At 41.4% G+C, this 15,008-nt stretch overlaps 2 protein-coding genes across 4 annotated transcripts; one reads left to right on the top strand and one right to left on the bottom strand.

Moving 5' to 3' along the window:
• Positions 1-4,905: 4,905 nt before the first annotated feature.
• On the top strand, positions 4,906-9,986 carry LOC112256383 (NF-kappa-B-repressing factor). Of its 3 annotated transcripts, none has more exons than XM_024429598.2 (3): positions 4,906-5,206; positions 6,729-6,853; positions 7,053-9,986. In XM_024429598.2, exons 2-3 carry the CDS (start codon positions 6,763-6,765, stop codon positions 9,311-9,313), a joined length of 2,352 nt encoding a protein of 783 aa, XP_024285366.1. In that variant the 5' UTR covers positions 4,906-5,206; positions 6,729-6,762; the 3' UTR covers positions 9,314-9,986. The 3 variants fall into 3 exon arrangements, with proteins under 3 accessions (XP_024285366.1, XP_024285365.1, XP_024285364.1); XM_024429597.2 differs by having other exon boundaries at positions 4,907-5,247; XM_024429596.2 differs by lacking the exon at positions 4,906-5,206 and adding an exon at positions 5,356-6,338.
• A 652-nt stretch (positions 9,987-10,638) lies between these two features.
• LOC112256384 (ubiquitin-conjugating enzyme E2 A) lies at positions 10,639-14,783 on the bottom strand. The gene is made up of 7 exons (XM_024429599.2): positions 14,684-14,783; positions 14,283-14,326; positions 13,911-13,991; positions 13,628-13,653; positions 12,306-12,395; positions 12,057-12,145; positions 10,639-11,861 (listed from the first exon to the last, which is right to left on the bottom strand). The coding sequence occupies exons 2-7, from the start codon at positions 14,324-14,326 to the stop codon at positions 11,733-11,735; spliced, it is 459 nt and encodes a 152-aa protein (XP_024285367.1). The 5' UTR covers positions 14,684-14,783; the 3' UTR covers positions 10,639-11,732.
• Positions 14,784-15,008: the final 225 nt, after the last annotated feature.

Here is a 15,008-nt window from a genome sequence, read left to right as displayed (position 1 = left end):
GTGTGTGTTTTTTTAATGCCAAATAACTTAGTTGTGCAAATAATAAACATTGAGGACGGGTTATACTTTATATTCACTATAAAAGTGAAGAGAAAGACTGCCCCCTTCTGGTTAATGGGGGTATTAGTCAGCCAGCTATTATTAAAGTATTAGCCAGCCAGCTATTTAAAATATATACTGAACAAATATATAAATGCCACATAAAACAATTTCAAAGATTTTACTGAGTTACAGTTCATATAAGGAAATCAGTCTATTGAAATAAATTCATCAGACCCTAATCTATGGATTTCACATGACTGGGAATACAGATATATATCTTTTGGTCGCAGATACCTTAAAAGAAAGGTTGGGGTGTGGATCAGAAAACCAGTCTATCTGGTGTGACCACCATTTGCCTCATGCAGCATGACACATTTCTTTTGCATAGAGTTGATCGGGCTGTTGATGGCCTCTTCAATGGCTGTGCGAAGTTGCTGGATATTGTCAAGAACTGGAACAAGCTGTCATACACGTCGATCCAGAGCATCCCAAACATGCTCAATGGGTGACATGTCTGGTGAGTATGCAGGCCATGGAAGAACTATGACATTTTCAGATTCCCGGAATTGTGTACAGATCCTTGTGACATGGGGCTGTGCATTATCATGCTGAAACATGCTACAATAACAAATGATGATCAATAACATCAAAGGCTGTACTGAATTCTAACATTACAGCTCCAACTATCATCTTATAAGAATGGCACGACAATGGGCCTCAGGATGTCGTCAAGGTATCTCCGCATTCAAATTTACATCAATAAAATGTAGTTGTGTTCGTTGTCCGCAGTTTATGCATGCCCATACCATAACCCCACCGCCACCATAGGGCACTCGATGTGTTCACGTTGACAATCAGCAAACCACTCGCCCACACAACGCTTTACACATGGTCTGGTTGTGAGGCCAGTTAAGACATACTATCAAATTCTCTAAAACGACGGAAGCGGCTTATGGTAAAGAAATTAACATTACATTTTCTGGCAACAGCTCTGGTGGACATTCGACATTGTGTTGTGTAACAAAACTGCACATTTTAGAGTGGCCTTTCATTGTCCCCAGTTTAAGGTGCAATGTTTTTATGATCATGCTATTTAATCCGCTTCTTGATATGCTACACCTGTCAAGTGGATGGATTATCTTGACAAAGGAGAAATGCTCACTAACAGGGATGTAAAATGCAAATCTGTCATCAAGGCAAAGGGTGGCTACTTTGAAGAATATCCAATATAAAATATATTTTGATTAGTTTAACCCTTTTTTGGTAACTAGAGGATTCCATATGTGTTACTTTTGACTGGTACTGTATGTATATATACACTACCTGTCAAAGGTTTTAGAACATACACTCATTCAAAAGTTTTTCTTTATTTTTTACTATTTTCTACGTTGTAGAATAATAGTGAAGACATCGAATCTATGAAATAACACATATGGAATCATGTAGTAACCAAAAAAAAGTGTATATTCATATTTTAGATTCTTCAAAGTAGCAACCCTTTGCCTTGATGACAGCTTTGCACACTCTTGGCATTTTCTCAAACAGCTTCACCTGGAATGCTTTTCAACAGTCTTGAAAGAGTTCCCACATATGCGGAGCACTTGTTGGCTGCTTTTCCTTCACTATGCAGTCCAACTCATCCCAAACCATCTCAATTGGGTTGAGGTTGGGTGATTGTGGAGGCCAGGTCATCTGATGCAGCACTCCATCGTTCTCCTTCTTGGTCAAATAGCCCATACATAGCCTGGAGGTGTGTTGGGTCATTGTCCTTTTAAAAAACAAATGATAGTCCCACTAAGCCCAAACCAGATGGGATTTCGTATTGGTGCAGAATGCTGTGGTAGCCATGCTGGTTAAGTGTGCGTTGAATTCTAAATAAATCGTACAGTGTCACCAGCAAAGTACCCCCCACACCATAACACCACCTCCTCCATGCTTTACGGTGGGAAATACACATGCGGAGACCATCCGTTCAACCACACAGCGTCTCACAAAGACACAGCGGTTGGAACCAAAAATCTCAAATTTGGACTCCAGACCAAAGGACAAATTTCCAATGGTCTAATGTCCATTGCTTGTGTTTCTTGGCCCAAGCAATTATCTTATTCTTATTGGTGCTCTTTAGTGCTTTCTTTACAGCAAATCGACCATGAAGGCCTGATTCACAGTCTCTCCTGAACCGTTGTTGAGATGTGTCTGTTACTTGAACTCTGTGAAGCATTTATTTGGGCTGCAATTTCTGAGGCTGGTAACTCTAATGAACTTATCCTCTGCAGCAGAGGTAACTCTGGGTCTTCCATTCCTGTGGCGGTCCTCATGAGAGCCAGTTTCATCATAGCGATAGATGGTTTTTGCGACTGCACTTGAGGAAACTTGTTCTTGAAATGTTCCGGATTGACTGACCTTCATGTCGTGTAAAGTAATGATGGACTGTTATTTCGCTTTGCTTATTTGAGCTGTTCTTGCCATAACAGGTACTTGGTCTTTTACCAAGTACCTGTAACAACACAACTGATTGGCTCAAACGTAATAAGGTAAGAAATTCCACAAATGAACTTTGAAGAAGGCACACCTGTTAATTGAAACGCATTCCAGGTGACTACCTCATGAAGCTGGTTGAGAGAATGCCAAGAGTGTGGCTATTTTAAGAATCTCAAATATATTTTTATTTGTTTCAACACTTTTTTGGTTACTACATGATTCCATGTGTTATTTCGTAGTTTATGTCTTCACTATTATTCTACAAAGTAGAAAATAGTAAAAAATAAAGAAAAACCCTTGAATGAATAGGTGTTCTAAAACTTGTGACGGTAGTGTATATATACAGTGGGGCAAAAATGTATTTAGTCAGCCACCAATTGTGCAAGTTCTCCCACTTAAAAAGATGAGAGAGGCCTGTCATTTTCATCATAGGTACACTTCAGACAAAATGAGGGAAAAAAATCCAGAAAATCACATTGTAGGATTTTTAATGAATTTATTTGCAAATTATGGTGGAAAATAAGTATTTGGTCACCTACAAACAAGCAAGATTTCTGGCTCTCACAGACCTGTAACTTCTTCTTTAAGAGGCCTCTCTGTCCTCCACTCGTTACCTGTATTAATGGCACCTGTTTGAACTTGTTATCAGTATAAAAGACACCTGTCCACAACCTCAAACAGTCACACTCCAAACTCCACTATGGCCAAGACGAAAGAGCTGTCAAAGGACACCAGAAACAAAATTGTAGACCTGCACCAGGCTGGGAAGACTGAATCTGCAATAGGTAAGCAGCTTGGTTTGAAGAAATCAACTGTGGGAGCAATTATTAGGAAATGGAAGACATACAAGACCACTGATAATCTCCCTCGAACTGGGGCTCCACGCAAGATCTCACCCTGTGGGGTCAAAATGATCACAAGAACGGTGAGCAAAAATCACAGAACCACACGGGGGGACCTAGTGAATGACCTGCAGAGAGCTGGGACCAAAGTAACAAAGCCTACCATCAGTAACACACTACGCCGCCAGGGACTCAAATCCTGCAGTGCCAGACGTGTCCCCCTGCTTAAGCCAGTACATGTCCAGGCCCGTCTGAAGTTTACTAGAGAGCATTTGGATGATCCAGAAGAAAGATTGGGTGAATGTCATATGGTCAGATGAAACCAAAATATAACTTTTTGGTAAAAACTCAACTCGTCGTGTTTGGAGGACAAAGAATGCTGAGTTTCATCCAAAGAACACCACACCTACTGTGAAGCATGGGGGTGGAAACATCATGCTTTGGGTGTTTTTCTGCAAAGGGACCAGGACGACTGATCTGTGTAAAGGAAAGAATGAATGGGGCCATGTATAGTGAGATTTTGAGTGAAAACCTCCTTCCATCAGCAAGGGTATTGAAGATGAAACGTGGCTGGGTCTTTCAGCATGACAATGATCCCAAACACACCGCCCGGGGCAACAAAGGAGTGGCTTCGTAAGAAGCATTTCAAGGTCCTGGAGTGGCCTAGCCAGTCTCCAGATCTCAACCCCATAGAAAATCTTTGGAGGGAGTTGAAAGTCCGTGTTGCCCAGCAACAGCCCCAAAACATCACTGCTCTAGAGGAGATCTGCATGGAGGAATGGGCCAAAATACCAGCAACAGTGTGTGAAAACCTTGTGAAGACTTACAGAAAACATTTGACCTCTGTCATTGCCAACAAAGGGTATATAACAAAGTATTGAGATACTTATTTTCCACCATAATTCGCAAATAAATTCATTAAAAATCATAGAATGTGATTTTCTGGATTTGTTTTCCCTCATTTTGTCTGTCATAGTTGAAGTGTACCTATGATAATTTACAGGCCTCTCTCATCTTTTTAAGTGGGAGAACTTGCACAATTGGTTGCTGACTAAATACTTTTTTGCTCCCCTGTATACCTAATACACATTACATAAGATAATACAGTCGACCACCTCCAATATATTTAGTTCCTCTGCCTGTCTGCTACATAAGATAATAGTCGACCACCTCCAATATATTTAGTTCCTCTGCTACATAAGATAATACAGTCGACCACCAATATATTTAGTTCCTCTGCTATATAAGATAATACAGTCGACCACCAATATATTTAGTTCCTCTGCCTGTCTGCTACATAAGATAATACAGTCGACCACCTCCAATATATTTAGTTCCTCTGCTACATAAGATAATACAGTTGACCACCTCCAATATATTTAGTTCCTCTGCTACATAAGATAATACAGTCGACCACCTCCAATATATTTAGTCCCTCTGCTACATAAGATAATACAGTCGACCACCTCCAATATATTTAGTTCCTCTGCCTGTCTGCTACCAGCTCCGCGGTTGCATGCGGAAACTGACGCCACGATTTCAGAGGGACAAAAAAAGAGGGTTATTATGGGAGGTTGATGCGAGTAGCTACTGTAAATTCACTTCGAGTGTAATTCTGCAATTGCTCAACACATTTCTGAATGCCACATAACGACCAGTCTCAATATAGCTACCACTGCAGCATTCGAGTCTAATCAGCTAGCTAGCTGACAGCGTTGACCCCCCCCGGATGTTATGGTGATGACCGAAGCCTTTGCCGAAGCTGTTAGTTAGCTACGGACATTCAATACGCATTGAACTTGCTAGCCTGCTAACTATTTTTGAAAAACTGACATCAAAAGGTACAAACAAAGAGACGTTGGACTTGGAACTTCGCATAGAGGTCAGAGTAGCTCAAATCTTCATTTGAGCTAAAAAAATCTATTCGACAAAATCTGTCTCGTGCTTCATATCACATTTCCGTGCAAGATGATGCATCAATCTTTTTTTCTTCCAATGAGCTAACTAGCTACCGTTAGCCATCTTTGCTCGTCTGCTGCGTCACTTGTTTCGCCAGATAACATGTTTTACTTTTAGTCAGATAATTGTCTGCAGATGAAATCATAACTAAAATGAGCAAATCATGCTTGAATTATTTGACTTCAATGATAACGTAGCCAGCTAGGTAACATTAGCTGTTGTGCTAGTTGTGTGCACGCTAAATCGGTATACTTCGGAGACATTTTTGGAGGGGATATATTGTGCACGAAATGGGAGTCGTAATTAAACAGAAATGTAGCCAATGTTAGCATAAATAACTACAGTTTCCACATTAATGGACGGTTTTGACTGAAGCATCAGTCAGCCTATTCTTATTGATCTATCACTGAGCCCCATAATTCTTAGCGATAGTGGCCATGCTGGCAGCTGGTAATAGTTTTTGCGCAGAGGAAGAGGCGAAGCGAGAGGCATAACTGGGCCCAAAACCTGTCTTCTCCAGCAGGTGGCGCTCACCCTCACCAAGCGAGAAGCTTTTCGTTCAATGAGTGTCGAATTTGGTCAAAAGAAATGTAATGGTTTATTTGCTTACATGAGGCTTATTTGATCGAATAGAAGTTTCGTAATGCATAGACTGTTACGACTACTGATATAAGTAGGACAGGTGACATCCCGGAAACTTCGAAAAGAAAAACAAAACACACTATATGGGAGTTGTTCCTGTCGTTCACCCGCGTCTCTGCCCTCTCATTGGCTAGAATGGGCCCATCTGATCTTGCCTCCAACCGACTGCCTTTCATTTTTGAAGACATTTATTGTCGTTTTTAGAGCTGCCACTTGAGTATCTGGTCAATATAATGGATAACCTGTGACTGCAGTCTGTAAACTGAGTTTGTTAGCTATCACTAGTTATGTTGGTGCCATCTTCCTAATGTAATGACGACATTTACACAGCTAAATCCCTCTGTCAATGAGTTTTGAAAGTGAGGAACAGTGGTAGGCATATAACAATTTATTGTGAAATTGTATTATCGATAGTTTTGGCAAACAATGTCTTCATCATGGGGTGCAGGTGGGATTTCAGAAGAAGAACATTACTTGAACTGACTTGAATTTGACCTTAATTTAGAGAACTATTTCACCCCATCACCCCCCATGTGCTTCTCTGTCCAACAACAAAGCCTATCCTGACAACTGGATAATGAAATGGGCATCTACCTTGCCTACAGATTTGTTTTTAGTCCTAAATTTGATGTGGGAAGTATAACAACACAAGTTCTTTCCCTAATAGAGTATTTCCGGTAATAAAGTGTCAGTATGTTACTGTGCTAACATGGAAATACACATTTTGCTTGTTTACCTAATACAGCTCTGTTTTCTTTTAAGGTATGGACCTGATCTGAGGAGAGAGGTGCTGGATATGGCTGAAGGGATTTACATTGGCGAAATGCACTCCTTTGACCTAGTTCCAAGTGCTGAAGCAAAAAAGAGACCCAATTCATCAGATGGCAGTGAGTGATTTTGGTTCTTCAGATTAAACTCCTTGCCACATCTGAACTCATTTTGGATGTTGTTGAAGTATTTTGCTTATCTACTGGAAGGTGGCAAATAACTTACCTCAACATAATGTATACTATATGCTTTTTTATTGTTATATTATTGTTTTATACTTGTCATTGATTGATTCTCTGATTTGTTCTTTAATGTTAGGAGAAGAGCCAATGAGGAAGATGCCGGTGTCCAAATTTTGTTCCAGACCGCTGTTTGAGCCTGTGCACTTTGTTAGTGGCGGCAGCAATGGCGGGTCTGGTAATGATGAGAAGGAGAATGACAAGGAACGCCGGAGGAGTGAGGTGAACAGTTTGAGACAGCGGGACTCTGACCGTCCGTCTTATGGCAGCAACCGAGCTCAGGGCTCCTCTGCAGCTAGACCAGCATTTGACAGAGTTTCATCATACGGTTCTTCTTCTGACTCTTGGAGGGACAGAGATGGACAAAGTGATAGAGAGAGAGATCGAGACATACCCTCAGGTAGCACAAGTGGTTTAGGTTATGGGAGCCGAGGATCCACTTCAAATTATATGACTAAAGTGCAGCAGGACTACTCAGACAGATTTGAAGCCCATAGCACTAGGCAGCCGGACTCATACTCTCAGGCCCCTAGGTTTGATGGATATGGAGGGGGCAGTCGATCAGGGGGCTGGGGGGATTCAGGACGCCAAGGACTTGGCTTCGGGCATCAGGACAGAGGGAATCAGGACAGACCCTCATCTAGCAGGCCATTCAGCAGAGTCTACAGTAGCCCAGGGAGGAGTAGCCCCTCAGTTTCTGGGTCTTCTTCACAACCCATCCCCATATCTCAAGCCGTACTGGATGAAAAGCAGAGGCTGATCAATAGTGTGGCATCTGCCATAGCTGTCACTTTAAGAGACCCCGCATTCATGTGTGGAGCTGAATCTCCAAACTACAATTTCATGCTAAGCCGTAGCATCCAGGCCTGTAAGACCAACCCAGAGTACATTTATGTCAACCTCAAAGATATCCCTCCAGCAGACCTACCCAAGAACAGGAAAGTACCAACTGATGGCTATGCCTGTGAGCTGAGATGCCAGTGTGTTTACCTTGCTACTGGATACTCTGGAAGCAAAAACGGGGCCAGGGACCGTGCTTCTGAGCAGGCTATTAAGCTTTTCTTTAAACAGGTGGAGGTGCGTGTAGTGCAGCGCAAATTCAAACACTCCTTGGTCAATGATATTGTGGTCTGCCAGATCAACTGCCCTACCCCTGCTTTTCTACCGGCACTGCGTAATCCAGAGGATAAGCCGACGCCTAGCTCCAAGGGGCAATACGAGCCTGACAAACGCAAGCACTGGACCGATTTTGTCATTGTTGACAACGCTCATGATGCCATCTGCATTCTTAACAACTCTGCCGCCTTCAACCGCATGAAGATTGACTACAAGTTTGATGTGGTTCCCAACAGCAGTGCATGGCAATGTAGTGTGTACCTGCAGGATGAACTGGTGGCACAGGCCAAGGGAAGTAAGAAGACATCTAAACATACAGCAGCTGAAGAGGCAGTGAGGAAACTGCGCATGAACCAGGCAGCCCGGCAGCAACAACAACCACAGCAGTTCTCCCGAGGGAACAATCCCTCTGATCCATCGGGTGGCCGTTTCGGTCACCAGGGTGGTAGGAAGAAACACTTGAGTGAGCTGGTCATCCTAGAGAACTCAGACAATGCCATCTGCATCATTAATGACACTGCCCAGTTCAACAAGGTAGCTGCCGATTATAAGTTCACAGTGTTACCAGATCACCGCTGGAGGTGTGAGGTATACCTGGAGGGTCAGTATGTAGCGTCAGGCATCGGACCCAAGAAAACGGTGAAGCACATTGCAGCAGAGGAAGCCCTGGCCACACTCAGGCAGACACAGGCTGTGGTTAAATCTAACCTCCGGAAGGAGGGTAATGCTGACGCCCTCTCTCGCCACCAGATTCTGACGCGCTCTGGTGAGGAGGCCTCGAGACAGGAGATCAAGGAGGATAACATTGGGAATCAGCTACTACGCAAGATGGGCTGGAAGGGTGGCGGATTGGGCCGGGAAGGGGAGGGCATCTCTGAACCCATAAAGGTCAAAGAGCAGTTCTCCAGAGAAGGACTGGGTATGGACATGGACAAGTCTGGGAATCAGCTCACCAAACGGAACATTGAGGACATCATCCGTAACTATGCCAGTTCAGACCGCCAGGATGACCTGCGCTTCTCCACTGAACTCAACAATGATGAACGCAAGCAGATCCACCAGATATCCCAGAAGTATGGCCTGCGGAGTAAGTCATATGGCCAGGGCAGGCTGCGCTTCCTCATCGTCAGTCGCAAAGTGCACAAAGACCAGCTCATTGGCCAGCTCCTGCAGGAAGGGCAGGTGGGACGCTACGAGCTGGTGAAACCTCAGGCCTCACACTGACTGGATGTAGTATAGCTCCAACAAACTACCGATGACCGATACTTCAGAACAAAAACAGGTGTGACTGATCTGGGCAAAGGTTGTACTTTTATTGGGGATGTTTCAATCTTCTAGGCTTGTCTTTTGGGGAAATACTTCAGTGTTTTCTGCATTCCATTTCCTACAATTGCATATTTTCTGGCATTGTTTTAACGCTTCTTGTCATTCTACAATTTGGTCTTCTGTCAGCTTCACATTTGCACAATATGCTAGTGATTTGTGCTGTAACAGTTGATTAGAGTTATGTATCTTGACAAAAAGGCTCAAAACATTTTAGCAAATGTTTTTCATGGCTACAGAAATAGCCTAAACCAGCAGAATGCCCGGCATTTTACCTACACACGTTTCATTAGTAAAAATGTATATGGCATCACATCAAGTGACATCTGTAACTATATGCTGACATTGACACATCCCTGACAATACTTTCTATGTTATTTTCCCCCCTTGGATAGTTAGATAATTGAAAAATAAAAGCTGCCCCCAAGACTTGTAATATGATCTTTGTCACATGGTAAAAGCGCAAGCTGTGATCCCTTTGAAATGTCAGATGTATATGTCTTAGTGAATAGTTAACTTGTCTGCTTGTTTTCACAGCTGTAATAATGATCAATAAATGAAGTCTTATAGTTGTCTACTGTCTGGACTTCAATACTTGTGAGTTGACTGATGTGTATTTACAAATATATTCATCAAAATGCATTGGAACATTTATTTTTATGTTAACACTGATGTTCCTATGAACAATGACTATTCCAGTTCTGTTCAATGTTTGCAAGTCTAAGTTTGTAGCACTATTGTAAAGGTTTTACCTTTAGGTTGAATCCCTGAGCTGACATGGTAAACAGCTGTCGTTCTGCCCCTGAACAAGGCAGTTAATCCAATTTTGTGTCAATTTTCTCACCAGTGTTATGTTTCCACCAAAATTCACTTGTGGATAAAAAAATCAGTGTGTGATGTGCACACAAAATGTACTTTTTCGCTTAAGTTATGTACCGAAGAAAGGTATAAAGTTCAATGTGTTTCCATCGCATTTTCAACTCTACTGATAGTTTTGCCACAAACTATTGCGTTAAATAGCAAATGTGCCTACTCTTGTCTTGGCACCTGTGCTCTAGCCCAGGGTTTCCCAAACTTGGTGCTTGGGCCCCCACTGAGTGCACATTTTGTTTTTTGGGGGAGCCCCAAAGCCAAATTTGGGAAACCCTGGTCTAGTCTACATGAGATTATTATGGACGAGATCAAGAATATTTTTGTCAAATGGAAGTCAAGCATCGATCATCATGTCACCAGAATAAGACCCTCGATATTTATTGGAAAGCAGCATTAAGATCATCACATGCACTTTCACCCCCTGTGAAGTTCATCAGAATTTATTTCAACTGCAGCCTAATAATCTGCATAAACCGAGTTGTAGTGGGAATATCACACACACCATATCACCACGACTCCAAATGTACTTTGACATAACGGTTATATCAATATTTACACATAAAGGCATTGCCACTGCCATTTCCCACATAATTCATTTTACTGACAAAAAGATCACACCATGTCAAACGAGCAAATGATCTGGCATTTATAAAAGTACACCGAAACACCCTTTTTCTATCACAGCTGTCGTGATTTTTATATTCACACACATATACACACATTTGACTTGCATAAAAACTGTCCATGGAAACAGTTACTTATAGCTTTTTTTCTTTTTGTTGCAACAGTTACAGGACTTTTGAAAGTGCACCAAGTACGTTCCTTTCTGAAACACTTGATTCCTGATGCATATCATTCATTGATGAAAGTGCCATTTGGCACAAAGCCCCAACAAGAACACGGTTTGTGCATAAAAAAAAAAAAAAAAGGATAGGATATTGAGATTGACATTGGTTGGGAATAGAAGTCCATGACAGGTGTTCATCATATTGTTTCTTAGTTAATATCATACTAAAGTTTCAAAAAGGCAAATGGGTGAGAGAAGCTAGAAACCAAACATTCAAAGAATAGAAAAAAAGAAAAATGTTGATCCACACAGCAAATCACACTGTAGAGGACTTAAAACCACTAAAATGACAAGATACAAAAGTAACTACAAATGAACATACCTTTTTGTCTCAAGATAGAAATATGGGGGTAAATTACATTGTAAGTAACCCAGATTAAAGTAAATGTACATTGTTAAATGATGTGCTCTTGTCTAGGAGGAGCATTCTGCATGAAGTGATACCACGACAACATACAAACCTCACTACAAACACACATAATGCAGAGAAAGATTTAAACCATGATGTGCATTTCATTTCCTTTATGAGAGATTTGTCTTCGGTGTTTTTGTTTCAACTTGAGGCTGGATATTGTTCATTCTTTGTGAATGGTGAGGGGGTCAACAATCACGCCAACTCTGTTCCACGATGGCAGACACCCTCTTCTCATACTCCCGCTTGTTCTCCTGGTACAGCTGAGCTGCCTGGCTGTTGGCTGGGCTGTTCGGATTCGGCTCATCCAGTAAAGACTAGGACAATGCAATAAGACAATTTTTAATAACAACAGTATTCATTTTTTACTTTATTTTTTAAAGAAATTGTTCCTAACATTGAATCAGACAACACAGATATTTGAAGACTAATTAAAGCACATCAAAAGATCTTTACGAGGAAAGAATCCAGCGATTTATGAGTATTTCCCGCTGGAAATCTTTGGAGTATACCTGTATTGAAGTTAGGATTGAAGAAACATCGTATGTCGGACTCCAGCGGTTTTGAAGAATGTCCAAGCATATACTACCATCTGCATAGACTGCACAATACAAAACATACATTTTACTCTTCATAACAATGACTGGTGGATTGACTTGTTGACAAAGATTCAGCTGTTCCATTATAAAAAGGATCCTGTAAGCAATAAGCATGTTTCTAAAATGCCGTGCCCACCTCCTTTCCAGAAAAGAAAAACGTACCGTTTGGATGAAACATTTTGGAGACAAAACGCACTGTTGGAGGCTTGTTAGGGTATTCCTCTGTGAATTCTATTGTGAGTTTGAAAGTTCCTGAAATGAGAGAATTTATAAAGTGGGCACTAAATCACACAAGGTTAACCGGTTAGCTTGACAATGACAACAATGGAGTTGGTATTGGCAAGAGCACAAACGGATCTGGGACCAAGCTAAAACAGAAGGTCTTAAATTCAAAGTTGTTCTTGCTGTCAAATGTTTTGAGCAACCAAATAGCATAAGCATACTGTATTTGGCCAATACATTTTTGCAGCTATTCCAATACCAGAGAACATTATCTAGTATACAGAGAAAAAATCCTAATGTACATAACTGCAACTCAATCACAGACATTCACTAGAACAGAGGATTACTGGTGGCTGGTGGGCCTGATTAGCCCTTGATCACACATAAGAGTCGAAGGGGTGTTCTGTAGGGGGCAGTTTTTTAACGATCCCTGGCGCTCAATCAGAATATTAACATGCATCGTGGTTTTGGAAGCATAAGAACCCTACACACCTCGATAGGGGTTGGGGTTAGTGTTCCCACACAGACATATCTCCATGTTACAGCGCTTGTTTACAGAAAACAAATGGCAGACAAGAGACTACCACCTGTGCTAATTAGCAATCTAGCATGCGTCGAACACCTGTGTGTAAGTTTAACTCGGAAAGTGTAGTTCTGTCAGATGGAGGCACACATAGCTGTATGGATCTGTGCTAAACTGCTAAGTGTAGCTTTTTATATTTTAAGCATTCTTTCTCGCTGATGAAAGACAAGGGCCATATGTTTTGAACGCCGTATTACAATAAATGATTACTGACTTTTCTAAATGTTAAAACAGTGTAGGGAATCTAGTTCACGAGGCAGTCGTGGGCAAAGCTAATGGCTGAGAACTGTAGTGAGATGCCAGAATGCCACCTAGAGTTTGGGAGCTAGGGTCTGATAAGGCATATTCACTGACTGACATGCCATAAACAGATACAATCCCCTGGTTTTGAAAAAACAAACAAGGGTTAACCCATTCACAGGCGTCATTCACTTGCTGGCAGGCAGTAATCTCAGCTCAACCATGCAACAGGTGAAAGAAGCTGATTCAGCTGGATTGCTGTACTTTTCCGATAAGACACCACCTGGTCTACAATGTACTGTTCCAACTAGCAGGTCTCTCCCAATTAATGAGCCATTATCATGGTACTGATCACTTCCATTTGAGTTATCAAACACATACACCAAAATGTAGCAGCTACAGAAAGTCAACACACAGCTAGCTAACGTTAGCTACTTACCATCTTCAAAAGGGGTTCCCTCTGGGCTGCGGGAAGAGAGAAAACAATTTCAATATAGCTAATCACCTGTGTAAACTAGCTTGATAACTTTACATGCTTCGGCTAAGAGCTGTACTAGAAGTTAATTGCTTGAAAATAAACAGGAAGTTCATAGCTAATAATACTCTACGTTGGATACACGTTGACATGTCATTGATGTGCGGGTAGCGGCGTTTCTGTACTACACAACTAACGTTACTTGTTCTGGCTAGTTAGCAACTACTTTTAAAGTGCAGTCGCTTACCCAAAAATTACGGCATTCCACACCATGATATTGTTTTCAGAAGGGGCTCCACTAACTCCAGCAGGGGGGTCCTCTTGAAGCCTGAGAAATACGTTTATTTTCGATGGTTAGCATTAGTTAGCAGTTAGCGAGCTAATTAAATAGGCTAACGATAGAGCTAACTGGCATGGCTAGCTAAAGTTCGCTACAACTTGAAACGATTAACCTGTAACGTTATCTTTGTTAACACAAGTGTTAGCTAGTAAATTAAGTTACCCAGTAGCAGATACGTTTGATAAGATGAAAGTTAACATTTAGCCAGCTAGCTGTGAAGTAAGCTAGCTAGCTGAACAGATTCACCTAGCCCTAACTAACGTTACTCTTCCCACGTACCGTTTAAAATCTCTCATTAAACGCCGTCTTGCTGGAGTTGACATCTTATTCAGTTGATAAAAAAGAGGTATGGATACGGTTAGAAGTTACACGTCTTAAAACAAACGAATTTCACAGTAATTATTATATTTCCAAAGATAGGGTTCCGCAATCTTTGGCTAGCTAGCCAAATATGTTTGTTTCTCGCTAGGAGTACGTTAGTAGGACATGATCTGGGCTAGGCAGTACGTCGCGAAAGGGGGGTGAATACGAGGGCATAGTGAGTGTTGCCAGTCTTCGATTAGTTTAAATGAATCTGTAATTAAAATATAACAATTACGTATATTATTCAGTGAATATTCAACATAAAAATGTATTTGTACAACACATTTCAATGGTCAAGTATGTTTGAATGTAGCTACCTTCACTCTCCACGTTTGTTGTTCCTCTGTAAACAATTACGTCAGATTTAGCATGGGGTTGTTACCACAGCCACAAAGTCAAAATGAGCGATATAAGTAAAATTTAATGAAAACAAAAATTCGATTTTTGGTCTTAATTTAAGGTTATGTTTAGGGATACGGTAAAAAAAATGTGGTTAAGGGTAGGTTTGAAACAGTGGCATTCAAACATTTTCAGCGGGGAACCCATTTGTTCGGACATAAATTATGGGGACACCACCCCAAATCTAATGACACAACCATAAAATAGGTCCATTTGGATTTTTAAAATCAACAAATGAAAATG

The sequence above is a fragment of the Oncorhynchus tshawytscha genome, linkage group LG08 (genome assembly GCF_018296145.1).
Source record: "Oncorhynchus tshawytscha isolate Ot180627B linkage group LG08, Otsh_v2.0, whole genome shotgun sequence".
NCBI lineage: Eukaryota > Metazoa > Chordata > Actinopteri > Salmoniformes > Salmonidae > Oncorhynchus > Oncorhynchus tshawytscha.
Note: the sequence above shows the minus strand (reverse complement) of the source record. Positions and strands in the feature narration are given on the sequence as shown.